Below are 26,763 nucleotides of genomic sequence, written 5' to 3'. Positions count from 1 at the left end.
ATACTCCACAATCCCAGTACTCAGGACATTCAAGGTAGATGACTCTTGAGTGTCAGGCTAGGCTGGGCTATGTAGAGACACCCCCATCTAAAACAACAAAACAAAGGAAAGGAAAATAGACTTTATATTGTGCAACAGACATCATTCACAAAACTTCACCTGATAGACTATCCAGTAAGTACCAGATGTTACTCCAGTACTAGAGAAACAATAATGGACAAGGCCACTGCCCTGGGGAAACTTATTCTCCAGTAAAGAAAAAGAGCAATAAACATGAAAATAGAAGCAGTGGAGATGGTTCAGTCAGTTAGGTGCCTGCCAGACAAACATGAAGGCCTGAGTTAGGAGCCCCAACAATCACGCAAGAAAGCTGCACTGGGCGGTGGTGACGCGCGCACACCTTTAGTCCCAGCACTTGGGAGGCATAGGCAGGTGGAGCCCTGAGTTCCAGGACAGCCAGGAATGTTTCATAGAGATACCCTATCTCAAAAAAAAAAAAAAAAAAAAAAAAAAAAAAACCAAAAAAGAAAAAAGAAAAGAAACCTGTATGCATAACTATATAACTATAATCCCAGCTCTGGGGAAGCAGAGTTTTGAAGCTGGCTGCTAGCCAGGCAATAGCTAAATGTATAAACTCCAGGTTTAGAAAGAGACTGTCACAACACACACACACACACACACACACACACACACACACTAAGGTGGATAACAAGCCAGAAAAATATCTGACTGTAACATGAATAAATAAAAGACCCAGAGACTGATATTGGGGTTCAAATTTCAAGCTGAAGATCAGAAAAGCAAAGCAGCCAGCCACTAGCTCTTAGCACTACTTCAGGATGAAAGGGCTGATCCACACAGGAGCTCTTCACCAAGTTTCAAACTGCTGCCTCTGCTCAGTGTGACTGGAGAATGAATTCTCCTATCTTCAGTGTAGCAGGAGAATGAATGCCTTCCTGAGACCTTGCTTCTGTCTTATATACTTCCCTAATGTTGGGATTAAAGGTGTGAGCTATAATTCTCTTCTAGACTGATTCACTCTTGTGTAGATCTGGGTGGCCTTGAACTCATAGAGATCTGTCTACCTCTTAATTCTGAGTCCTAGGATTAAAGATGTGTGCCACCACTTCCTAGCTTCTGGCTGCTGGGATTAAAGGTGTGTGCCTGGCTTCTATGGCTTGTGGCTGACTTTGCTTTCTGAATCCTCAAGCAAACTTTAATAAATTATAAATAATATATCACTATTTCTGACATTTACTTCTGACCTACACACACACACACACACACACACACACACACACACACACACACACACACAATCCCTAAGTAAATACCAAAAGCAAAGAGGGGCTGGAGAGATGCCTAGAGCAGTGGTTCTCAACCTTCCTAATACAGTTCTTCCTGTTGAGGTGACCCCCCCACCACAAAACTTCATGCTGTAATTTTGCCATTGTTATGAATCATAATGTTAATGTCTGTGTTTTCTGGTGGCCTTAGGCAACACCTGGGAAAGGGTCGTTCAACTCCCCCGAGGGGTCATGAACTGCTGGCTTAGAGGTTAAGAGTACTTGCTGCTCTTGTAGAAAATCTTGATTCAGTTCCCAGAACCCATTTGAGGCATTAATTCTAGCTCCAAGGGGAGCTGGTGCCCACTTCTGACCTCTTGTGTGCCTTTGCACTCATGTGATACATACACATACACTCAGTTATACACATACGCTCATTGTTTTGTCTGTCTGTTTGTTTGTTTGAGACAAAGTCTATCTACATAGCCCTGGCTGTCCTGGAACTTACTTGTAAAACAGGCTGGCCTCAGACTCACAGATGTGCATGCCTCTGCCTCCTAAGTGCTGGGATTAAAAACCTGTGCTCCATGCCTAACCATAAAAATTTTTAAATTAAAAATAAAGGCTGATCGTTTAGTTCAGTGGTAAAGCCCTTGCTTAGCATGAACAGGGCTCCAGTGTTGAGTCTCCAGCACTACAACAAATAAACATACAAGCCATGTATGATGGCTTATACTTATATAATACCATCATTTGGGAGGTTGAGGCAAGAGGACCATTGTAGGCATCTTGTAGTGGCCACACCCTTTGGGAGTGATTTCAGGTGTAGATGTGACCTATTAAGGTAGAGGAGGGGCTGGCTCAAGCTCTCTTGGGTTTAGGAGAGCATCAGAATGGTAGAGACTGCATCTTCTGGAGCAGAAAAGCCACAATGGTTATTAATTCTTATCTGTGTAAGTTCTTCCCTAATAAACACCTATTTATCATTTGTCTTGGGTCTGGAGGACTCATTTAAACCCCACACATTCAGACCATCTGTCAGTTCAAGGCCAGCCTTGACTGCAAAGTGAGACACTACCTTAGTGAAACAAAACAAAACAAAAAACAAATAACCAAATAAGAAAATTTATGCAATTCTAATAAGTGTTAAAAAAGGAAACCAAAGGAGTTGATAATAGGGCTGAGCAGAAAGAATAGTAGTTATTTAGATAGGGAAACCCTAAAGAGGTGATGCTTGAGATGACAGTGACTGAAGTATGAACTCAGGGAAGAATGTTCCAGACACCTTGGTTCTGTGTGTCTAAGGATCAGTAGCAGCTGAACCCTGGTTTGCTTGTGTGTGTTTCTTCATTTGTTTGTTTGGCAGAAAACTTTTATTATTTTTCTTCATTTACTATTATCGTGTGTGCAAGCTTGTGTGTGTGTGTGTTGCTAGAGATATAATCCAGGGCCTCAGCCCATTAAGAGGCTTTAAGTTGCATGATTTAAACTTTATTTGCAAAGACTAGATTAGCTACTCATCAAAGAGGTCATGCTGAAATCTTGGCAACCAGCTATGAGGCTGCTATTGTATAGGTCCAGGAGATGTCAGTGGTTTGGACCAAAGTAGATTTTGGAAGTAATATGGAGTACTCACACATAGGATGTGTAGTGGTATTGCACAGACACACATTCAGGCAAAATATTCAGACACATAGATTTTTTAAAATCTTTGTAAATAAAAGAAAGAAAAGGTGGTCTGTGACTAAGGGATGACATCCAAGGTTGTCCTTTGGCCTTCATGTGCATGTGCACGCAGGTGCACGCATGTTCATACACACACACACACACACACACACACACACACACACAAAGATTCTTCATGATCTGGTTAACTCCTAAAAAAAAAAAATCAATGAGGAGATGACAAATAACCCAATAGGAAAATGGACAGAAGACATACATGACTAATCATTTCACAGAAGATAGAACATGAATAGCCAATAAATACATGAAAAGATGCTCAATCTCATTAATAATCAAGGAAATATAAATTCAAACTACCATGAAATCCCACTTTATGCACAATAAATTGATTAAATACCAATGTTGACATGGATGGTGTAGCAACTCAAATTCTTTTATACTTTGGAAGATATAAACATTGAAAAACAAAATGAAGTTAGCTAGAAGAGTTAAATTAAAAAATAAATCTTGTTTTGGTTTTTTTTTTTTCTTTTTTCTTTTTGTTTTATGTTTGCTTTCTTTTTGGTGGTCCAGGGGATTGCACATAGAATTTTTTTTTTTTTTTGGTAGACAGGGTTGCTCTGTATAACACAGGCTATCAAGGAACTCACTCTGTAGACCTCCAAGTCAGAGACTCAGAGATCTGCCTGTCTCTGCCTCCCTCCCAAGTGCTGGGCTTAAAGGCCTGTGCCACCAAGCTGGGCCCTGAAGCCTTGGATTTTCAATCTTCCTGCCCCAGCCTTCCCAGTTTGTAGTTAATACTGAAGACTGAACTGAATACAGTGTCCCAAACATGCCAGGAAAATTATCTTCCACTGAGCCGAATCTCCAGCCCAATAATTGTGTACCTTGAAGAGACTCTTCTCCATATACTAGGAGACATGTACAGAAATTCTAAGAGCAACCTTATTTTTCAGAGCAAAAATCATGGAATAGATTTAAATATTGGTCAACAGGGGAAATCAATAAAGAACAACTACCTACATCTACATCAGCATGGAGGGGTCTTACAAATGCAGAGTGAAGCGACAAAAGCAAGTAGAAGAAATTGCACTGTATATCACACTCAGAAATGGTTGCAAAGTAAGAACCTGAGAAGGACTAGGGAATGACAACTGTGAAACCCAGGGGTTACTATAGGAAAGAAGTACATGAGACTCAATGGTACCAGTAATTTGTTGCTTTTTTGTTTTTGTTTTTCTTAAGCTCAATGATCGCTTATAGGCGCCCATTCCATTTTATTATTATGCCTCATGGTTTTGTTTTTTTTTTTTTAATGTCAGTTCTCTGTATGGATAATGAGCATTGTTTGTTTTTTTTTTTTGTTTTTGTTTTTGTTTTTGTTTGTGGCAGTGGTGCTGTGAGTTGAGCTCAGTTCCCCATACATGCTAGGCAAGTTCCCTACCACTAAATTGTGTTCCCAGCCTCTGGTAAAGATTTCTCTCTCTTTTTTTTTTTTCTTGCTTTGTTCACATCTGTGTTCTAAGAACCATGAAGAATACTTGGCACATGGTAGATGCTTAAAAAAAAATAGTGTCTGAGGTACTGGATAGAGAAGGTTGCCTGGCATTTGTGAGGCCCTTAGTTCAATCTCCACTACTGTCCAAGACAACCTGTTGAATAAATAAATAAATAAATAAATAAATAAATAAATATATTGTTTGCATTCTTTTTATAATTTATAAAGACAGACAATGCCATAGTCTACAGAAGAGACTGGCCTTAAACTTACAGCAATCCTCCTGTCTCAGTCTTCTGAGTTCTAGGATTACATGCTTAAGCAACCTAGCCTGGTTTATATTTCATAATTTCTTCAGACAAGGCCTTACTATGTAACTCTGGCTGGTCTGGAACTTGCTAGGTAACCAGGCTGGATGACCTTGAACTCATGGAGAGTCACCTGCCATTGCCCTTTGAGTGCTAGGATTAAAGGCAATCTTGCTAGGCTCATATTTTTTTTTTTTTAAAGAAGCCAAAAAGCCCATTTTAATCATGATTCCCTCTTAGCTAGAATTCATTTTTCTTTTTCAATTCCTATTACCTAACTCTTATACATAATAAGCATATCCTGTGCATATTATACATGTGTGAGTATCCCATATTCTCTCTCTCTCTCAACAGTTTTTTTGTGTAGCTCTGGCCATTCAAGAACTCCTTCTGTAGCCAGGCTGGCCTCCATCTCACAGAGATCCACCTGCCTTTGCCTCTGAAGTGCAGGGATTAAAGCTGTGTGCCACCATGCCCAGCACATTTTCTTTCTTTTTTTTTTTTTAATATCCATGCACAATAGGTGGTACAATATCTTGCAAAGTAGATGTTCAAGAAATATCTGTTAATCACTTAATGTCACAGGTGAGTAGGGCAAACAAGAAATGAAACCTGTGTCTTGTAACATGCATGCAAAGACAAAAAGGAGTTGGATAACCATTTGCTGGCTTTCTGTTTTACAAAAGAGAAAACTGAGGTCAGAGATGTGTTTCTCTCAGAGTCACATAAGGAATTAATAACATCTCCAAATTAGACTTTGCTTGTAATCCCAGCACTTGGGATGTGCAAGTAGAGGGATCAGGAGTTCAAAGCTACAAGAGATCCTGTCTCAAAAAGGGCAGTTGGGGTGGGATTACACTTGCCAGACCCAGAACAGTGGCACACACCTTTAATCACAGCACTCAAAAAGCAGAGACAGGTGGATCCCTGTGTTTGAGGTCATTCTGATCTACATAGTGAGTTCCAGGACAGCCAGGGCTAGGTAGAGGGACTCTTATCTCAAAAAAAAAAAACAAAAAAAAACAAAAAAACAAAGCCAGACAAACAAAAGTTCATATTTATGGACATAATGTGATGTTTTAGTCTACATACACATCATAGAAAGGGTCTATACAGCTAATTAACATAAACATTATCAAATACATGCGTGTGTGCGTGTGGCGAGAACCTTAAAAATCTATTTCAGCAGACTTGAAATATCCAACACATTAAAAGTAGTCACTATCAAGTAAAATAGATTACTAAAACTTATTTCTCCAATCTAACTGAAACTGTATTCTTTGATTAAAATCTTCCCTTTCTCCATCTCATCGACCTGACAACCCTTATTTTTATCCCTTCTTCACTCTTTCTCCTTTATGTTTCTTCCTGTGAATCCTTCTGTCTGAGGTTTCATATTTAACAGTGGCGTGCCTGTACGATTTTGATTTTTCTTCTCTGAATTACTGTGTCTCCTGGCCAAAGGCAAATATATTCAAGCCAATCGAGATTCTTTCTTGGTGACCTTTGTGGAAAAGAACTCATGGAATTTTGATATGAGGGACGCCAAACCTCATTCTAGCCTACCAGTCAATTAAAAAGAGTCTCTGTCCCCTGAGAGTGGTTAACCAATCCGAGGACAGGAAACATCAATCTCATTTCTTCGTCACTCTTGGGCAGGGAGGCTACTAGCCAGTTAGAATCTGCCACTAGAAGTCATTAGGAAAACTGGCCAATCAGGTCAACCTTGTTACATGGTCTGGTCGGAAGAGACTCGGATTGATTGGAAAGGATGGTTCTGGCTCCACACCCCTTCCTTCCTGGACCGCAGGTCCCTGGCTGTGGTGGGTTAAGAAAACCCTTAGACCCTCAGCTGATCTTCTATGGGATGACCCCTCCCTCACGTGCCTCAATCCACTTTTTGCCAGGTCCCTGCTCTTTTTATGGTCTAATTTCTTGCTTCAAACCTGGTTGCAGGGGCCCTCGGGATTCTCATCCTTCACACAGATTACCCATCAATATGTCAGCTAACTGGTTTTGCATGATTTATGTGACTGAAAAGTTTTTGTGATACTTGAATATCTTTCAGGAGATACTATGCAAGGACCTTACAATAAACAAGCTCACAAGAACAGGGCAGAATTGAATTGCAATGATCATAACTGTGATACTGACGATAATGATTATGGCTATTATTGAACTTTTACGGAGTACCTAGCCCTTTGCTAAAAGCTTCTTGTACATTATGATCTTAATACTGGCTGCAGGTAAGCGCTGCAATTTTAAAAGTTGGTAAGCGCTGTTGTTATACCCAATTTTAAAAGGAGGAAAAAAATTATTTAAAAGGGTTAAACAACTTGCCCAAGGTCGCACGCGATTTGGGAACCTGGTTTGTCTGAAGCCAACTACTGGAGCTAAGGAAATAACAGACTGCAGGATGAATTCACTTTTAGGAGCCAGGGTTAGCCACTCACAGGCCCCTTCTCTGATCTGTCGTCCTCTGAGATTTTTGTTAGCGATATACGAGATTCTCTAAAGTTGTCGCAACCGACAGCTGCAACACCATTTGGCAGTGATGGCTCTAAGAACAGTGGATTGTGCCTCTTAGGGTATGAAACTGAGAGCAGAAAGGAATTCAGTTTTGGCGGGGCCGAATGTCCCGTGGAACCTCAAAGGATCAACTCCTAAACCCTTGCTAGCTGGTCTTCTTTGCTCACACAGTTATCTCACACTACTTAGTACTTGAAAAATACCTGTTGATTCCTAAAGATTCCCGCCCCTGCCCGGGTCAACAGCTGGCACTGAAGGGAGATTTGGGGATTTTAGGAGAACATGTGAGAATCCTAATCCAGATGAAATGGAGGATTTAGGATAGGCGGGGAGTCGTCCCCCCCCACCTTCTTCCATTTCTCCCCACTCTTTCCCTCCCTTTCAGCCATAAAAATGCAGATGGAGGATCGGTGTGAAATAACGGGCCCATATAAATCCCTCTGCCGCCCGCCTGCAAGATGGATTGGCCGCATTGAAATTCCTCCGCGAGGATAATTAAACTCGGGGCCTCATCCGGGCAAAATTACATTCCTGTAATGGCGTCGCTCGGGGTCCCGGGAAATTGCTCCGTGGGCTTTCAGCGGCGGTTTTTATCGCCGGCCGGGGTGTGCCTGGCTGCGGCTCGCCTCTCCTCCGGGACCGTAAAGCTGCTGCCGTGATTTATCCTCCCCTTCTCCCAAATCCGATTAAATGGAGGAGCTTGGGGCCGGGGCGCCGCGGGGCCGGGGGCCGGGAGGGGGTGGCTGCTGGAAGGACGGGGCCAAGGAGGGGAGGACAAACGGCCCCTCAGAGGGTGGCGGATTTGCCTTTATTTACAGCCTAGGCTTTCTTCTTATTTATTTATTTATTTATTTTATGTGGGTTTGGTGTTCTCTTCCAGTCTTTCTCGCACTGAGTCCAAGCACTCTGCAGGGTCAGCTAAGCTTCGAGGCTGTGTCGGCCTTGCCGCCCTCCCCTAGGCTTGTCTGGTCCTGCGTGGACACAAAAACCTGCTAAGGGACTAGTGCTGGGAAGCCATCGCCCCCTGTCACCGGGGGAGGGACGAGTGAAAGGGCACTGGAAAAAACTGGAGCTTGGGGAGAGAGAGCACCCTGAGGATAACTGATTATTTCCAACTCCCGCCCGAGCAAGCTGGCAGAGGCAAATTGGTTACCTAGAGTAATCTCGCATCCCCTATTGCGTGTCACAGATGCGGTTATCTCTAGCTTGCTCGAGGACTCAGGCTATGTTTACCCCCTATCTTCTGACTCGCACATGCTGGTTTTCTCATACTCATCATGAGGTAAGAAAAACGGAAAATAAATTAAAGCCAGCAGAACAGCCGTGGCATTTTGCTATTAGCCCATTGTGCCAGTTCTCATCTCCCACCCAATGATGCCAGGGTCCCCAGGTTGACAAAAACCAGGAGTTCCGTTATTTTATTTTCCCCCTGCTACATTTTAGGAATCGAACCCCAATCTCTACTGTATACTACGAGCAATTTCCGAGTAGCCTGGGTTTGTTTGTTTGTTTTCATAGCAATTGCGCATGTTCGGAAAGGGGACACGAGTCCAAGACTCCAAGAGCTGCACAGTTCGCACCGTCCGCCACGTTGCGGATCGGTTTTCCTGGTTGAATTAGTTGGCCGCTCTTGCGTGCAGGACGGGCTCCTTTTGTAGTTTCTTCTCTTGAACGCCAGGTGGAGAGCTTGTCCCGAAGGCACCACCAGCCCGGCAGGGGGTGCTGTGGCACTTGTGTTCACTCTATCCGCGGCAGAGTAGCTCGTTGGCTGCGGTCGCGCATGCGCAGAGCCTTCGTTTCTGCGCGCTTTCCCGCGCCCCCGCCCCTCTCTGTCTTCTCTACCCTGGGAGCAGGTAAGGCCTTGAGGCCTCGCGTCCTCTTCGCGCCGCGCAGGCGCGCGCAGCGTTGCCCCTTGCGAGGACGCGTGGCCACCCTGACCTTGCTAGCTCCCACCCGGATCTTCGCAGCCTCGCGGCTGCTGGCATTCCCGCGCCAAGAGCGAGCGGCCCCTTCCTCGTGTCGGTGACCTCTAACCGCACGGGCCTGGCGCCATCTTGGGTGTCTCACGGGGGTTGGGGGGCCCTGCGGCCGGCGGAAGGCCAATCCTGGCGTGCGTGTTCTCGCCGGGCGCGAACCAGGCTTTATGGACGCTCTTTGCTCACCCTCAGACCTTTTCACCATTGTCATAACCCCGCGTTCTATTTCCCCATCTCTGCTTCTTCCTGTCTCCCTGAATCAAAGTAGCCTTGGTTTTTAGAAGCCTGAAGACTCTGAACGTCAGAACTTCTGGTTCTCGAAGCAGTCAAGCTAGCTCATCGTTCAGAGTCCCCATCACCTCTAGTCACATCCTTCAGTTTTAAGTAAACTGAACGTGGTAGAAAGGAGAACGGCTCTGTGGACGGACAGGCCACGCGTGGCATGGGAAAGCCGGGACAGAAAGGGGGCCTGTTTCCTTAAAAAACTAGTTGTTAACCTGCCTCTAATGAAAGCCCCGACATGCTATTGAAGTTGGAAATAAAATCTTAAATGGTGGGTTAGACGTGGAGGTTTCTGTTAAACATTAAGTCCAGAAGAAGGTGGGAGAGGTCCAGACCTTTTAAGATTCTACCTGTCACATAACATTCAGATTTTGGCAGCAAGACAGAAAGGTTTAAAGTGCGGAATAATTAGATAGCTTTCTAACTGAAAGGCCAGGATGGGGTGGGGGGGGTTACTTAGGAGTTGTGATTGTGGAAGATTTAGCTCAGGTATGGGTTTGCCCAGGTTAAGTGACTGCTGGAAGGGCTCACCAATTGATACTCTTAGATTTATTACACCCAGTAACATTATACTATTTACACAATTAATTTGTAAATTTTCAAATGTAATCCTCTTTGGGCTTTTTCTTGATTTGTTTTTATAGAATAGTTTATTGAATACACTGTAAGCAAGCAGTTGGCTGGATAGTAACTAGAATACTGCCAGAACGACATTTTATAAGTGATAAAGTTAAGACTTAACTGTTTCTGGAAAAAAAAATGTCTTCCCTCTTATTTTGGTTGTTGCTGTTGGTTTTGTTTTGTTTTCGAGACAGCGTTTCTCTGTGTAGCTTTGGAGCCTGTACAGCGTTTCTCTGTGTAGCTTTGGAGCCTGTCCTGTAACTCCAACTGTAGACCATGCTGGCCTCAAACTCACAGAGTTCCTCCTGCCTCTACCTCCCCAGTGCTGGGATTAAAGACCTGTGCCACCATTGTCCAACCTAGTTTGGTTTCTTGAAGACTCTAAAAATAGCCCTTGTTGGCCTCAAACTAGTGACCCCTTCTGCATCAGCCTCTCCAGTGCTAGGATAACATGCATCCATCACCATGCCTAACTTCAGACTTCTCTTTATTCAAGTGTGTGCAAGCTTATGTGCATGCTGAGAAGTTAACATAGGGGAGCATTTCTACTCCACCTTCATTTCTTGAGACAGGAAGTCTTACTGAACATGAATTTCATCAACTCAGTTATACTCCAAGCCAATGAGCTTCAGGTATCTACCTGTTTCCATATACCCAGCTCTGGGGCTTATAAATATGAACTAGCCCCTGCCTTGGACATCAAGTCTGGTGTGGCAGACACTTATCAACTGAGCCATCATCTCAGCTCAAGCCTCCCTATATTCTAAAAACTTTACAGAAATCTTGGGTTTTCATTCAATAGAACCTGAATGGTTGAACAGCAGATTTGGGTTTAGGTTTCATAAAGGCAAAATTCTGTTTTATTTGTTTCAGGGTCACACTGTGTGACCTGGAATTTCCTATGTAGACCAGGAATTGTAGACCAACTTCATAGAGATCTGCCTGCCTCTGCCTCCTGAGTGCTGGGATCATAGGTGTGTTCCACCATATTCAGCAAAAGCAGTTTTAGGTAGAACAAGACTTGAAGATAGACATTGATCTAAAAGTATGATTTGGGGTTTACAAGTAGTGCACAGGACAGGTTGAGTCCAGGGGAAAGTGCTTAACAGACCTATCTATACTTTGAGTATCTCAAATTGAGAATCTTGAGAAAAAGAGCTGGGGAAGAAGCTCAGTGGTAGACCATCTTACCTAGTGCACTGAGGTTCTACCTTCTTTGCCCTCCCCAAAAGTGAAATTATAGCCAAACAGCAGTGACACAGACCTTTAATCCCAGCACCTGGGAGGCAGAGGCAGGCGGATTTCTGTGAGTTCAAGACCAGCCTGGTCTACAGAGTGAGTTCCAGGACAGGCTTCAAAACTACACAGGGAAATCCTGTCTCCAACAAAAAAAAAAAAAAAAAAAAAAAACGTGAAATTATAGAATTACAGTTCTTGCTCTGCCACTGATACCTCTTCAGTGTTGTTGAGACTATGCCATTAAATATAAAGACAATTGAAAAACTTGTTTAAAACATTGGCACCAGAGATCTGGACTAGGAAGATCTAAGGGAGAGCCAAAAACACTTTTTTCTTTTTTTTTTAATTTTTTTCTAGGGGCTGGTGAGATGGCTTTGCAGTTAAGAACATCTTGTTGCTCTTTTAGAGGTTGCAGGTTTGTTTCCCAGTACCCACAGTTCCAGGGAGTCCAGTGCCTTCTGTCCTAGGGCACTAGGCATGCGTGTGGTACATATACATGCATTCAAGCAAAACATCCAAATTTTAAAATGTCTTAAATTGTCTTATTGTGTGTGAGCATGCGCCATAGTACACTTGTGGAGATGAGAAGACAGCTCTTGAAGTACCTTCTTCCACATGTACTCCACAGATCAAACTTGTTTTGTCAGGTTTATAGGGCAAGTGCTTTTACCCTATGAGCCACCTTGCTGGCCCAGTGACACATTTTTAATATATATACCCTCTAAGGTAATTCTGGTTCAAGTGAGCTTTTTACTTCTGTGGTGAAAAACATTGTCCTAAACTTTAACTCACTCTTTCTTTCTTTGGGTCTTGAGGGTGCAAGATTTAATACCCCTTAATGGAGTGATGAAATGAGTTTACAGTTGGTGCTAATTTAGAATATACCAGTGTTCCTCATTTATTGGCTGCATCTTGTTAATAATAGAAGTCAGTATTTTAAGGAATCAGATGCTTCAGATCAATAAAAAGATTATGGGGAAACTTCCAAAAGTATGGGATTCTAGTCTTTAGGGGACTGGAGGTATAGCCAGTACTAGGCTAGTATGCATAGGGTCTTATATTCTAGTCCTAATACTACCCACTCTAAGGTTTTACTCTGTAGTCCTGCCCCTGCCTCCTGAGTGCTGCTGGGTTACAGGTGTTAGGGCCACCACACACTGCTAGGACTCTAGTCTTTAAGATATGCCTTTTCTAGGCCCAGACACTGAGACCAGGAAGAGATGATTTTGAACCTAGAAGAACTGAAAAAAGCTTAAGGGGCACTGGGGAAATTACTTTGACAGCCACAAATCATGAGGCTGTGGAAATTAGTGGCTGTTCTTTCTTGCAAGGCTGGAGGGGGCGGTGTTGAAACAGGGTTCTGATGTCACCTGTATTGATGACCTGAAACCCATCATTCTGTTCTGTGAGCTAATTAAGTAGGGAGAGTGTTTACGATATTGCTGCTTATTTCCAGCTCTCCTGCCTTGGCCCCTCACCCCTGAAAATGTATGCCTGCTCCAAGTTCATCTCCACCCGCTCCTTGGTGAGTACATGTTATAGAAGAATCTTAAAAGGAGTGCCAGAGGCTTCCACATTTTAGTGTATATGGACATGACATCATTTCTAAATGTGTTGGCTGCCTTCATAGCTACCCTGAGGCACCTGCAATCTGCCTGGCCATAGGTTGGACATGCCTGATAGACCTTGTTCATCACAGATGGGTTGAGGAAGGTGATGAGGGTCTCTGGAAAAGAAGGCTATGGTTGCTGGCAGCACTGAATGTTTGCTAGGCAATCGCCTGACCTATGTTCTCTGGGAGCCAGTTAATTTACATTCAGATCATGTAATTTCACTATGTGTTCCTGATATTTGAACCTAGCTGGACATGGTAAGCAAACTGTTACATAGCCTAGACAATATATACATTGTATGTGGGTTCTTGTCTTGAGTGGGCCACTGCTAGGACTTTATTCTGGGGATATGAGTCTAGGAAAGAAACTCAGACACTCTGTAAAGGTATTGGGCTCAGATGCATCAGGATGTAAGAAATAAGATAGTGGAGGCAGTTTATTCATCCATAAGTGAAAGTCGAGATGATGTTAGTAGATGCTGTCTGTTACTAAGCACCTTGTGTGCCAAGACTGTTTACAAGTTTATATACTTCCCATTCATTCCTCAAAACCCTGAGAGATTGTTCTCATTTGACAGGTGAAGAAATAAAGCTGAACACCATTAAGTAACTTAACCCTCATATTGCATACCTGAAAGAAAGTTAACATTTGGGGTTTAATATGGCTCAACAGTTACGAGCACTGTTGCTCTTGCAAAAAACTTGGGTTTTGTTCCTTGTACCCACGTGGCAGCTCACAACTATCTGTATAATTCCAGTTTCAGGGGATCCAGTGTCCTCACTGTATGAGTACCAGGTAACCACAGGGTATATACATGTACTTATAGGTAGGCAAAACACTAATACATACAAAAGAAACTTTATTGTTGAGTGCTAGGGCTATAGCTCAATGGAAAGTGCTTGCCTAACATGTACAAAGCCCTAGTATAAAAAGAAAAGAAAACAAGTCAGATATAGTGGCTCATGTCTATAATCTAGAACTTGTCAGTATGAGGTAGGAAGATTATTAGTTGACACAAATTTAAGATCATCTTGGGCTATAGTGGAGCCTGTCAAAAGAAGAAGTATATATGTGTCTTAATTCTATTTGTAAAGGCCTGGCTGTTAGCTATCTCGTGTCTTGGTCAGAAAACGCTACCAGGCAGAGGTAAAATGTTTTGTTGTTTGTTTTTTCAAGACAGGGTTTGTTTGTTTAGCCCTGTTGGTTTGTTTGTTTGTTTGTTTGTTTGTTTAGGCTGTCCTGGGACTTGATTTATAGACCAGGCTGGGAATCAAACCTGGGTCTTTACAGATGATTTTAACCACTGAGGCATCTCTCCAGACCCTCTGTTATTTTGTTGTTGCTATTGTTTGAGATAGGGTCTCACTATGTAGCCCTGAAACTACCTTCCTCTGCTTCCTGAGTCCTGGGGTCAGAGATGTCTGCCTGTCTCTTAAAAGAAATTTGTTAAAAGAAAGAACGATTCAAGGTTCTGACTAAATTTGAAAGAATGGAACATCAGAGAACATCCTACTAAATGCCGTGACTTGGCGTGGTTCTGAAAGTCGCCTCCATAGCTTTTCTTGACCTTCCTGCCCATGTTATTCTACTAGATCAGGAGCACCTCTCAGCTGCTGAGTCGTCCCCTGTCTGCAGTGGAGTTGAACCGACCACAGACTTGGACAGATGAGGTACCTTGAAGTGGAGTGGGGACCGGTTTGCTGGTGAGGGTAAAGAGGGTTGCCTCCCAGAACCAGCAGGGGGAGTGCTGAGAGGATAATCACCTCAGACTGAAATTCAGGATCAAGCCATTGACTTTAGGTAGAGGTGGAAGGCAGTTAATATTAGTAGTCTATATGTTAGAAATTGCCACTGGCAGTTCCTGTTTGCATGCCACTGTCAACTTCCATCTCAGCCTGAGTGGAAGAGTTGGCTCAGCAGTTAAGAGCACTTGTTCTTGCTCAAGACCCTGGTCCATTACTCAGCCTAGTTTACTGACTAAGTATGGGGGGTTGAGAACAGGCTCATGTCTCAGACTTAACACTTCTAGACTATACTTGAATTTTGAAGGCATTTGAACTCCACCTCTTACATTAAGAAGTCCTCCTGCCAGCATTTTAGGGAGGTTTCCAGAGAATTAAATGATTATCTGTTGAGGGAGAAACATCAGATTAGACAGCCCAGCAGTTTGAAATAGTACAGATGTTTCCAAAGCAAAACAGAGGTTTGATAACAAAAACCCTGTCTTCTGTCTGCCTCTTCTCAGGGCTTCAGCAGCTTGGCAGCCCCTCGTCCTCTGACCTCACTCATCCCTAGCCGCAGCTTCCAAACCAGCGTCATTTCCAGGGACATTGACACAGCCGCCAAGTTCATTGGGGCTGGGGCTGCTACAGTTGGGGTGGCTGGCTCTGGGGCTGGCATTGGAACTGTTTTTGGGAGCCTCATCATTGGTTATGCCAGGTAAGATTACCAGGGTCCTCTTGTTAGCTCTGCTACATGTTTCAAAGGTCAGGTCTAGAATTGCACTGTCCTATACAGAACAGAAGCCCCTAGCTCTGTGTGTGTGTGTGTGTGTGTGTGTGTGTGTGTGTGTGTGTGTGTGTGTGTGTGTGTGTGTTTTAATTTAAATTTCTTTTTTGTTGTTTTTTGAGACAGGGTTTCTCAGTAGCTTTGGGGCCTGTCCTGGAACTTAGTAGACCAGGCTGGCCTGAAGCTCACAGAGATCCACCTGCGCCTTCTAAGTGCTAGGATTAAAGGTGTGAGCCTCCACTGCTGGCTTTATTTAAATTTTTATCATTTTGTTTTGCTTGTTTTTCTTTTTGAGCTAGAGCCTCACTAAGTAGCCCTGGATCAAAGCCATATAAAACCATGCCTGGCTTTATTCAAAATTTTTGTTTGTTTGCTTTTGGAGACAGGATTTCACTGTGTGGTCCTGGCTGTCCTAGAACTCATTCTGGCTTCAAACTCACAAAGATCCACCTGCCTCTGCTTCCCAAGTGCTGGCATTAAAGGCATGTGCCACCACTGCTCTGCCTCAAATTTTAATTAAAAATACAAGCTAAGACCAGATGGTGGTGGTGCACACCTTTAATCCCAGTACTCAGGAGGCGGAGGCAGGCGGATCTCTGTGAGTTCGAGGCCAGCATGTCTACAGAGTGAGTTCAAAAAAAAAAAAAAAACCACAAGCTAAGGGCTGGAGAAATGGCTTAGAGGTTAAGAGCACTGGCTGCTTCCCAGAGGACTAGGGTTCAATTCCCAGCATCTATGTGGCAGCTAACAACTGTGTATAACTCTAGGATCCAACACCCTTACACAGATATACATACAGGCAAAGCACCAATAAAATAAGAATACATTAATTAAAAACAGAAGCTAAACTTGGCCTAGTATCAACCACCTTTAATCCTAGCACTCAGGAGGCAAAAGTATGTAAATCTCTGAAAAGGGTTGCCATCCAAGGGCTAGCGCCCAGCCATACTCTAGCTTTACTTCTGTTTTCCCCTTCTCTGGGAGTTCCCTTTGTTGCTCTTGGGACAGCAGCCTCTGGTCCTTGGCACCTGGGACTATTTGGTCTCCACCATCTCTGGACAAGTCACTGAAGACCTAAATTAGTCCTCTAGAGGCAAATGTTATCCTAATGTCTGGGGAAATAGAGTTATTTTTTCAGAATCTGCTTTAAACAAGAAACCAGATTACTTTTGTGTCCATAATTTTGCTCAAGAGTTTGTGTTGATTTACCTAGCCCATAAGACTTCCATCAGTACCAGGGTAAGAAAAATGAAATATATATTGACTTTGAAAGCTAGGCTGCCTGTGTCCTAACTCACACCTGCTTTCTGGAACAGTGTTATACCCATAGAGTCCTGGGACCCTGAGGGTGTGAGCCACAGCCCATCTGCAGTTTTGTTTCTGTGTCCTGTTAGGGTTCTACTGCTTGAGACAGTCACTTTGAGTATCCCTCCTTCCTGTTCTGGCCCTGAATATTAAGTACCCAAGCCTGTAGTTTTAAGTTACTGTCATGGTAGGAGTTATCCACTGGAGAAGGTGATGTTCATACATGGGCCTTGTAAGAACATCCTAGATCCTTGTTTACTCCTGTTGAAACATTAAGGGGAGAATCTGGGTACAGTGGAGTCTCTTAGATATAACATGAGTTTGAAGGCAATTCTGAGAGTCCACCTTAGACTTTGCCTTGTGTAGACTACGAATTCAGACTTCTCTCCTCTTTCCCCAGGAACCCTTCTCTGAAGCAGCAGCTCTTCTCCTACGCGATTCTGGGCTTTGCCCTCTCAGAAGCCATGGGGCTCTTCTGCCTGATGGTGGCCTTTCTCATTCTCTTCGCCATGTGAAGCAGCTGTCTCCACTTCCACCTCCCATAGTTCTTTCGTGTCTGGTCTGCCCTGTATGTTCCTTTTCCTGTACCTCCCCAGGAAGTCTGGGGAAAGTGTTTGGCTCAGGGTTTGACAGAGAGAAGACAAATAAATACTGTATTAATAAGATGTTTCTTGAGTCTCCTGTGTATATTTCTTTCCACAGTTAGCTGAGAGCCTTGGTGAGAGAGAACAAGGCCCAGTGGTGATGGCTCTAAACTCTACAGGGATCTGGCGGGCTCATTCTTTTAAGATTTATTTATTTATGTATTTTATGTACATGGGTGTTTTGTCTGTGTAAATCTACACACCAGAAGAGGGCATCAGGTCCTGTGGGACTACAGTTACAGACTGTTGTGAACTACCATGTGGGTGCTGGGAATTGACCTCTGGAAGAGCAGCCAATGCTCTTAACTGCTGAGCCATCTCTCCAGTCCTTGGGTTCATTCTTGTGTTTGGGGGGGGGGGGAATTGGTTGGTTGGTTGGTTGTTTTGTAGAGACAAGGTTTCTCTGTGTAGCCTTGGAGCCCATCCTGGAACTCATTTTATAGACTAGGCTGGCCTCAAACTCACAGAGATCCTCCTGCTTCTGCCTCCCAAATGCTGGGATTAAAGGTGTGTGCCACCATTGCTCAGCTTTGGGTTCATTCTTTGTTTCAGGGAAGTTCTATTCAAAATAGCTGTGCTTTTATGTTGTGGAATATGATTTTAACTAAACAAAGATGTGTTACATCTGTTTATGCTACAGAATATTACTTTAACTGTGTAAAGATGTGTTACTTTTGTTTATGTTGCATTTGTTAATTATGAAAAGCTGATTATCTTACCTGCCTAAGGTATGTGATGAGTTGAATAAAGAGCTGAACAGCCAATAGCTGGGCAAAGAAAGGATGTGGGAGGGGGGGACGGACTAGAGAGATGGCTCAGAGGTTTAGAGCACTGACTGCTCTTCCAGAGGTCCTGAGTTCAATTTCCAGCAACCACATGGTGGTTCACAACCATCTGTAATGGGGTCTGGTGCCCTCCTCTGGCCTGCAGAACACTGTATGCATAATGAATGAATCCTTAAAAAAAAAAAGAAAGAAAGAAAGAAAAAAAAAAAAGAAAGGATACCTGGAGCTGGCAGGCAGAAAAAAATAAAAGTAGAAATCAAGGAATAAGAGGAGAGGGAGAGCACCAGGAAGATGCCCAGGGCCAGAAGCCAGAGAGCCCCAACCAGTGAGATGCAGAAACAGTGAAAGTAAGATACTGAGGCAAAAGGTAGATAAAGAGAAACATGTTAAATTAAAAGAGCTAGCTAGAAATAAGCCTAAGCTAGGCATTCAAAACAAGTCCCTGTCATGATTTGGGAGCTGGTTGGTGTCCCAAAGGAAAAAGCCTGGTATGGTATGATTATCACATGGTGTGACTGTAGTAGGATATTATTTTAAGGTGTGTGACTTTTGTTTGTGCTGCATTTGTTTAACTCAGTGAAGCTGTGATTCTTTGCCTGTCTAAAACACCTGATGGTCTGCTGAAGAGCTGAACAACTGGTCAGTAGCAAGACAGGAGCAAGGATAGGCCAGGCTGGCAGGCAGAGTACAAATAGGAGAAACTAGGAAGAAGAGAGCAAGAGAACAAAGAGAGGAGGACATCTGGGGCCAGCTATCCAGCTACCCAGCAATCCACAGAAGTAAAAGGACAGGTAAAGCCCAGAGGCAAAAGGTAGACGGGATAATTTACATTAAGAAAAGCAGGCTAGAAACAAGACAAGCTAAGGACAGGCATTCATAATGAAGAATAAGCCTTCATGTATGAGTTGTTTGGGAGCTGGATGGTAGACTTGCCCAAAAGCCAAAAGAGCCAAAGAATAAAAAAAAAAAAAAAACAAAAAACACAACCTATGACCTACTTGCTTTGGAATATTGGGTCAATGCTTACAGTGATTACTAGAAGGTTCGTTACCTGTCCCTACTACAATTCTGGCTCAGGCCCTCCTTGTCACCCATTTGATGTAAAGCCTCTTAACTGGTGGCCTGCTTCCAGTTTCCTCCAACATTTACACTGACTGCCAGGTAAGTCTTCCTTTCAGGACAGGACCAAGTTTGTCATTTACAAGTTCAAAAACCAATTCAAAATTTATACATATCACATACCCCACTGGCCTGAAACTCTTCATAGATTAGGCTAGTCTCAAACTCATAGCTCTGCCTTCTGAGTGCTGGGAGTATGGATATAAGCTGCCATCCCATCCTCTTTTTCTTTTTTTTTTTTTTAAATTTAGTTTTTGAAACAGTGGTTCTTGCCACATTGTTCGGCTAGTCCTGAACTAGCCTCAAGTGTACTTTAAAATGCCTTTTTGGCCTTCCCACTCCTTGCCCTTGCTCTGCTTTTTTGAATTTTTGCACAATTTCCTCTTTTTCAAATGTGGTGTATTTATGAAAGACTCAGCTTAAATGCTCCCTTCTCTATGAAGTTGTTTCCTATTATCTAACCTTAGTCAAATGAGCATGAACTCCTGTAAAGAGCTATAGAACACATATCCCCTTTATAATATGTATATATAAGTTATGGATTCTTGTGAATATGGACTTTTACATGTGTACACATACAACACAAGTAATTTTTTTAATAGGAATGATAGTCTAGTTGACCATAATGCTTTAACTTATCAGTGTGGCTTAAAGCCTACAAGCAGAAAGCCAGGCATGTTATTGCAGGTCCATAATCTTGGTACTCTGGAGGTTGAAGTAGAAAAATCAGAAGTTCAAGGCCATTTTCAGCTACTTGGGGTGTTTGAGGTTAGCCTGAGCTACATGAGACCTATATCAGAAACTAAGGATTCCTGATATGGTCTTCTGGCCTCTACATGCATGCACATACAAATGTATATAAAAAGGCCACCAGCAGAAACTTTCCTGTCATCCTTGACTTTGATACTGTGTTTAAGAGTTGAGGGGAATCTATCCAAGGTTTGGTTCCAAATTACTATACTGTCTGCAGGTGACTATTTTCTGGTCTATCAACCTGACTTAGGTTTTCTATTGCTGTGAAGAGACACCATGCCTCATCAACTCTTATAAAGGAAAACATTTAATTGGGTGGTTTAGAGTTTCAGAGGTTTAGTCCATTATCACGGCAGGGGAACATGGTGGCATGTAGACAGGTACCAGAGACAGAACTGAGAGTCCTATAACTTGACTTTCAGGCAACAGGAAGTGGACTGACTCACTGGGCATGGCTTGAGCCCGCCTCCACAGTGACACACCTCCTCCAACAAGACCACACCTACTAATAGTGCCATTTTTGGGGGGGACCATTTTCTTTCAAACCACTACAGGACCTGACTTTTGTCTCCAACCAAAAGCTGATGGGAAGAAACTGCATATTTGGAAGTTAAGAAATAGTTCTCCCTTTGCTTTGGTCACTTGAATTAGAACCCTGGTGGGAGGCTCTCCTGCCCTGCCTTCCCTTTGGGGTCATTAGGTATATGCTTTTTCCCTTCTTGATCCTGGAACTGAGTTGAGTTAACCCTTTGGAGAGAGCAAAGCTTTGTGGCCCATGTGTGATTTTGTTCTAAGGCGAATAATGAGACTGTAAGACTAAGGTTCCAAGACACACTTATTAGCTACCCAAATTGCCAACAGCTTGGATCGAAGGCATGCCGTCTTTAGTAGAAAAATTAATTTAAGAGATTTTTCTGAAGATCTTTCCAATCCTGGTTTCTGCTTGACCTGGTTTTTAAAATTACCTATGATTGGAAATAAAGAAGCTCAGAAACTCGGATTTCTCAGTAACACAAACCAGTTCTAACCAGTACCTTTCTAGGAGTAGCAGTTCTCATCCCAGAAATTATGTAAGGACATATAAAAGATACTTGGAGTATTCAGAAAGGGCAACATTGTCAAAATACAATATATGTTTATTTTAATTTGTTTTCTCATTCTTCATGAGCCTCACAGCCTTTTGGTTGGCATAAGGGATTTTTTTTTTTTTTTTTTTTTTTTTTTTTTTAATCTAATGGAAAAGCTTCTTAGGAGTAACTCAGAGATTCTGCAGGCAGTGACCTGCTTTCCTGTTCTTAAAACATCAGTTTTTCCAAGAGTCAGCACCAGGGGAGGAGGATCATAGTTTTATGGCCTCCTAATTGGAGGTAAAAGATGGCCTTTGAAAATCATCTAAATGTTAAAGTGGGTAGTGGTGGTGTGTGCCTTTAATCCCAGCTCTTGGGAGGCAGAGGCCAGCAGATCCTTGCGTTCAAGGCCAGCCAGGGCTACACAGAGAGATCTCTGTTTTGAAAGAGAGTAAATCATCCAAATGCTGCACAGCAGGAAGGAGGGGCCCTTCCCTGCAGCCCTCCTCAGCATGGCTTTACCCTGTCAAAGTCATTAGCATGGGAAAACTAATAGCCAACAACACTTGTGATTTAGCTAAAGTTGATATCTAGGAAGCTAGGGGAGCTGTGTGGGATCTTCCATCAGGGAGCTGAGAGGAAGAACATTCTAGTTGAATTCTGCAAGAGGGAAGAACTGCCGGAGTTGGGGGAATTTTTGCTATAGTCCTCCCAAGTTTTGAGCAATCAAACTTTTTATTGAGCCATATCTCAAAATACCTTTTCCCACTCTGTGTTCTGAGCACACACACCCCACCTGGCATTTTCACCATTTGGTGAAGAAAAATTAAAGCCTGAAACCTTTTAGTTCCCAAGCATTCCTTAAGATCTCCTTATTTTTTGAACATTTACTTCAAACACTGTGGATATTAGTACATTGTGATCAAGTGGCCACAAAACAAATGGCAGAGAGAGGGGAGGAGAGGGAGAGGGAAAGAGAGAGAGAGAGAGAGAGAGAGAGAGAGAGAGAGAGAGAGAGAGGACGATCCCTGCAGGAAATGAAGACATAGGAACAAGCAGCATTTCTGATTTTAGAGCACTAAGAGGCCAGACAAATCCAGCCCCATGCCTAGGATTCTAAAAGGCTTTTGCCATTTCTTTTTGTTGTTGTTTTGTTTTTTGTTTGTTTGTTCCTTTGTTTTTTGTTTTGTTTTGTGTGTTTGTTGTTGTTGTTTTTGTTTTTCCGAAACAGGGTTTCTCTGTACTGCAATAGCCCTAGCTGTTCTGGAACTCATTCTATAGACCAGGTTGGCCTCGAATTCAGAAACCCAACTGCTTCTGCTTCCCAAGTGCTGGGATTAAAGGTGTGTGTCACCACTGGCCAGCTTCTCTCATCTTTTGAATAACTGTTTTGACAGGCAGAAATTTTCAATTTTTTACTGGGAGGATGTGCACTTAGGTGCTGTGTGGCATACATGCGGAGTAGTTCTCCCCTTCCACCTTGTTGAAGCAGCAATATCTTTTGTTGTGCTGCCTTGGTGCACTCTGTGCTGGCTGTCCCTCAAACTCCCAGGCTGTAGAAGAACTGGGATTACAGATACATGCTACTACTAGGGGTTTTTTGTTTGCTTGTTGTTTTTTTTGTTTTGTTTTTGTTTTTGTTTTTTTGCCTTTTTTTTTTTTTATGGGGGGATACTCAGAGGGAGGGGCGGTTCGGGTAAGTGTACTAAAGCACCAATATGGAAGTCAGAGGACAACTTGAAGGAATGAGTTCTCTCCTTCTACCATGTGGTGCCTAAGGATGGAATTTAGGTCATCAAGTTTATTTGGCAGCAAGCATCTTTATCCCTGAACCATCTTCCTGAATCCAGCTGTTTCACATGGGTTCTGGTGATCAAAGGTGTTCTGTTAACTACTGAGTCATCTTGCCAGCCCTAAGCAAAATTCTTTTAAATAAGCCTCTTAAAAGAGCCAATCCAGGCATCATGGGACACATTGGGAGGCTGAAACGGAATGATCTTGAGTTTGAGGTCTACCTAGGGTATATAGTATGACCCTACTTCAAAAACAGAAGATAAAGTAGCTGAAGATGTAGCTCTGAGGTAGAATACTTGCCCAATATATGTATGCAGGCTCCCCTATTCCAGTCTGTAGTACCTCAAAATAAATAAAGAACTCCTTAAGATATGCCCTGCTGTAAGACCCACTACTCCCTGGTTAGGGTGCATGGCACTGTTGACTCAGATACTGGGAGACTGGATAGGCCATATCCAATGACATCAACAACAGAGGGCTTTCTCATACTGTTAGCATTAAAGAAAATGAGTTGAGGATGGACTTAATAGACTGTTGTTACTTTGTAGCTAGAGAGGGCCATTTGCAAAGATAGAAAGTTGTGTCTATGCTGAGACTAGCATCCTAACTACTGGCCAAAAGAAGGAGACTTCATCTCACAACTTCAAGAAGAGACTTCTGTCACACATACATCAAACTCCTTCTCAGAACCTCCAAAGAAGACCCAGCCCAGAACTTAGGCAAGTTGCCACCTAACTTCATCGGATCTAACGTAGCTCAGGAAAGCTGAGCAGAAAAAACAATGTTTAACCCAGAGGGGCGTATGATTCACAGCCTTTTCATCTGTGTGACATAGGTACTTTTTCTTTGGTGTTTAAGAATCAAGACTTGTTCAGGCATGATGGCACAAGCCTACCCTTGCATTATACAACTCTGCCTCTAGGATGTCATTGGAGGCAAGGAAAAGAAATCTGAACATTTTCTAAGGCTTCTCAGTGAAGACCTTTCCTAATTTACTGTACCTGCTGCTCTCTTGCACACAGGTACATTTTTCTAGCTCCTGGGTCCGTTTTACCACACTGATAATTTTCTGGGGGTTCTGAGCAGGCTCAGTTTAGTTGGCACAGCTCTGGCCCTATGATAGATATTTTTAACCATAGTGGATTATGGCCTTCCAGGAACTGCAAAGCTGCCTTTACAGAAAGTCACTCTCTGCACATCTTGCTGAGGTGGAGGTGGGGGAGAGGGGTGGATTGGCAGAAGTGAAGTGTTTGTATACTGTGTAGGAATGGTTTCTGAGTTAGGCAGACTTGTGGCCTTTCTATACTCCCTATGGCTTCTCCATCCACAACTCCCAACACCTGGAGCAGGAACTTCAAGTTTCCAAAACATAGCTGCAAAGTAACAAACAGCTAGCCCTGGCTCCCTTAGCAACAGAGAAACAAGTCAATAGGGATTTGAGGGAGGGAGAAAGTTTACAGCAGGGAAAGTTTACTCAGTACAAAAGACTCAAGGTTTGGGGGATGGTCTCTAGTAGTAGAATGCTTATATAGCACGAATCAGGCCCTAGGTTCAATCACCAGAACTGCAGAGAACTAAAATCATAAAATGCTCAGGCTATTTTCAGAAAATAGCTTGACCCTGCAGTCTGGATAGAAAGTTCCAGAATCCTAGATTCAGGTTACTCACTGAGCTTTTGTTAACATTGTGTGCTGCATGTTCCTTTCCCTGTGAAATGGGGTTGCATCTGCCTCTCTGAGGTACCACAGAAATAAATGAAATTAGTCCTTTTTTTTTTCTTAAATCTGTTTTTCTTTTTGATTTGTTATAATTTTTGGTTCTGGAGCTTGAACCCTGGGCATCCCCATACTAAGCATATGTTCAACCACTGAGCTACAGTCCCAGCACAAATTTAGGTTTTAAAATGACTTGTTGGAAAGCTAGACTGTAAATTCCCTCTCTCTCTGCTGTTTCTTAGTTACCAATTTACCAAGAGTAACTTAACACTAGGATTCTCTGCCAATACTAAATTTAGACTCTAGTAACTCTTCCTTTCCCTTCTTGCTTTTGTTTAGGGGATGTGGGAGAGACACTGCCCTTCTAGATCTAGTTAGTAGTACACCGAAGGCTAAAGAAAACATTTTATCCAACCTGCTATTGTCTTTTCAAAATAATCCCAGTCTGCCCTGGGTTTTGAGATTTGACCTCTTGTAGAAATGTGCCCAGGGAATGGGAAGAGGGTGGAATAAAGACAGTTTGAATGCTGGGAAGGAAGCTGGGCTTCTGAGTTCTCCCACCTCCCTCCCTTCCCCAGCCAGATAGGGTAGTTTGGTTCTGGTGGTAGAAAGCCTATCATGTCACAAAAGGCCTAGAGTTACTCCTGAGCATGTTGACATCTCTAGGGGCAGGAAGGTCAAGTACGGCCACTTTTCCTGCCCAGAGACATGGGAATAAGGAACAGGCAGGGAGGAACTAAATCTTTTCCAGCTGCAACTTAGAGAGAAAAGGAACAAATTCTTCACTCGGGAAGATTGTGTAAACAGCGTCTTTGGCTGCAGCCATAGCGCTGGGGAAGAAAAGAAAGGGATCTTTGTTCTCCCCTACCCAGGCGGAGCACAATCATGGAGCTGGGATTGTTTGCTTTGGCCGGGGACTCCCTGCCTGGAAGGACTGGTGAGGCCTCAGTCAGTTTCCCGGTGCTGCTGGAAAGAAGACAATGCCCAACTTAAAGCCTCTACCTAAGGAAGTAACTGGGGGAGCCCAGACTTCTGGCACACTTGCTGGCTTTGTTCGCGCCCTTCCTTCTGACCCTCCTCTCAATACAGTTTGTTAGTTTATTTGACTTCCATCTTCCTGTCTTTGAGGGTGCTTTTGGTTCTTTTACTAATGCCGGGTCCCAAAAGAAATTGCGTTGTTTGCTAGGCACGGTGGCTGCAATCCCAGCTTTTGGGAGGTAGAAGCAAGAAGGTCAGAGGTTCAAGGCCAGGCCTGGCTACCTAGAGAGTTTGAAACCAACCTAGCTGCAGTAGACCCTGCCTCAAACATACTACCTCACTACTGCCCCAGCCACCACCACCCCCCAAAGGGAAAAAAAAAACCTACTACATTTTGATAGCGCAAAATGATGCCAGGTCTCCTCTCTAAGGAGTCTGTGGGAAAAAGGGGGTTCTAAGCCAGCAGGTCATGGTGTCACACAGACAGGGGGAACAAGAATTCACAACCAGTTGTGGATACATTGTGAGTGTGAAGCCAGCCTGGACCACATGAGACCATGACTCCAAAAGACTAAAATGAAAAAGGGGGATTCCTGGGTCATCTTGTCCATCCTATGATTTTTAGGTATTATTTACATATGACACTGAGGGTTGCAGTAGTAGAGATATGCCTTCATCTAGCATTATTCCTGAGTGCTTATCTATGGCCACATTTCCCACTTACCATATTTGGAGGCACAAAGGGTTAGTACTTCAACATAGGAGTTGTGAAGTGTGTGCAATTCAATCCATAATGAATGGTAACACTGCTAATGAGAAGGTCTGAACTTGGATGAATGCACTGTACTATGCCATCTCCTAAAAGCCAGGCAGCTATGCAGTCTTCTGACTTCCAATGTCTCCCTTCTTCAAGGCACACTCCATATTACTGCTTCTAATTATGTTTGGAAACATGGGCTTGGTCAACTACTCTCCTACTAAAAAATTATTTAATGGGTTCCAGTGATAAAATAGGCCACAAAGTCCAGATAACTTTTAGTGGAAAATGGGGGTATTC

The 26,763-nt window shown here is 43.2% G+C and overlaps 1 protein-coding gene across 1 annotated transcript; it reads left to right on the top strand.

Annotated features, from left to right (window-relative positions):
• The first annotated feature begins 9,084 nt into the window (after positions 1-9,084).
• Positions 9,085-17,521, top strand: Atp5mc2 (ATP synthase membrane subunit c locus 2). Its single transcript, XM_051190087.1, has 5 exons — positions 9,085-9,160; positions 12,882-12,950; positions 14,631-14,708; positions 15,284-15,477; positions 17,252-17,521. The coding sequence occupies exons 2-5, from the start codon at positions 12,912-12,914 to the stop codon at positions 17,364-17,366; spliced, it is 426 nt and encodes a 141-aa protein (XP_051046044.1). The 5' UTR covers positions 9,085-9,160; positions 12,882-12,911; the 3' UTR covers positions 17,367-17,521.
• Positions 17,522-26,763: the final 9,242 nt, after the last annotated feature.

This window comes from Phodopus roborovskii, unplaced genomic scaffold (genome assembly GCF_943737965.1).
Source record: "Phodopus roborovskii unplaced genomic scaffold, PHOROB, whole genome shotgun sequence".
Lineage (NCBI taxonomy): Eukaryota > Metazoa > Chordata > Mammalia > Rodentia > Cricetidae > Phodopus > Phodopus roborovskii.
The sequence above is the reverse complement of the archived record's forward strand: the minus strand, read 5'-3'. Positions and strand labels throughout refer to the sequence as shown.

Excerpts from the sequence above, each read along its gene's own strand:
- Atp5mc2 (XM_051190087.1), top strand. The coding sequence starts at position 12,912 with ATGTATGCCTGCTCCAAGTTCATCTCCACCCGCTCCTTG. Across the intron at positions 12,951-14,630 it reads TCATCTCCACCCGCTCCTTG|ATCAGGAGCACCTCTCAGCT; the intron begins GTGAGTACATGT and ends TTATTCTACTAG. Across the intron at positions 14,709-15,283 it reads CACAGACTTGGACAGATGAG|GGCTTCAGCAGCTTGGCAGC; the intron begins GTACCTTGAAGT and ends GCCTCTTCTCAG.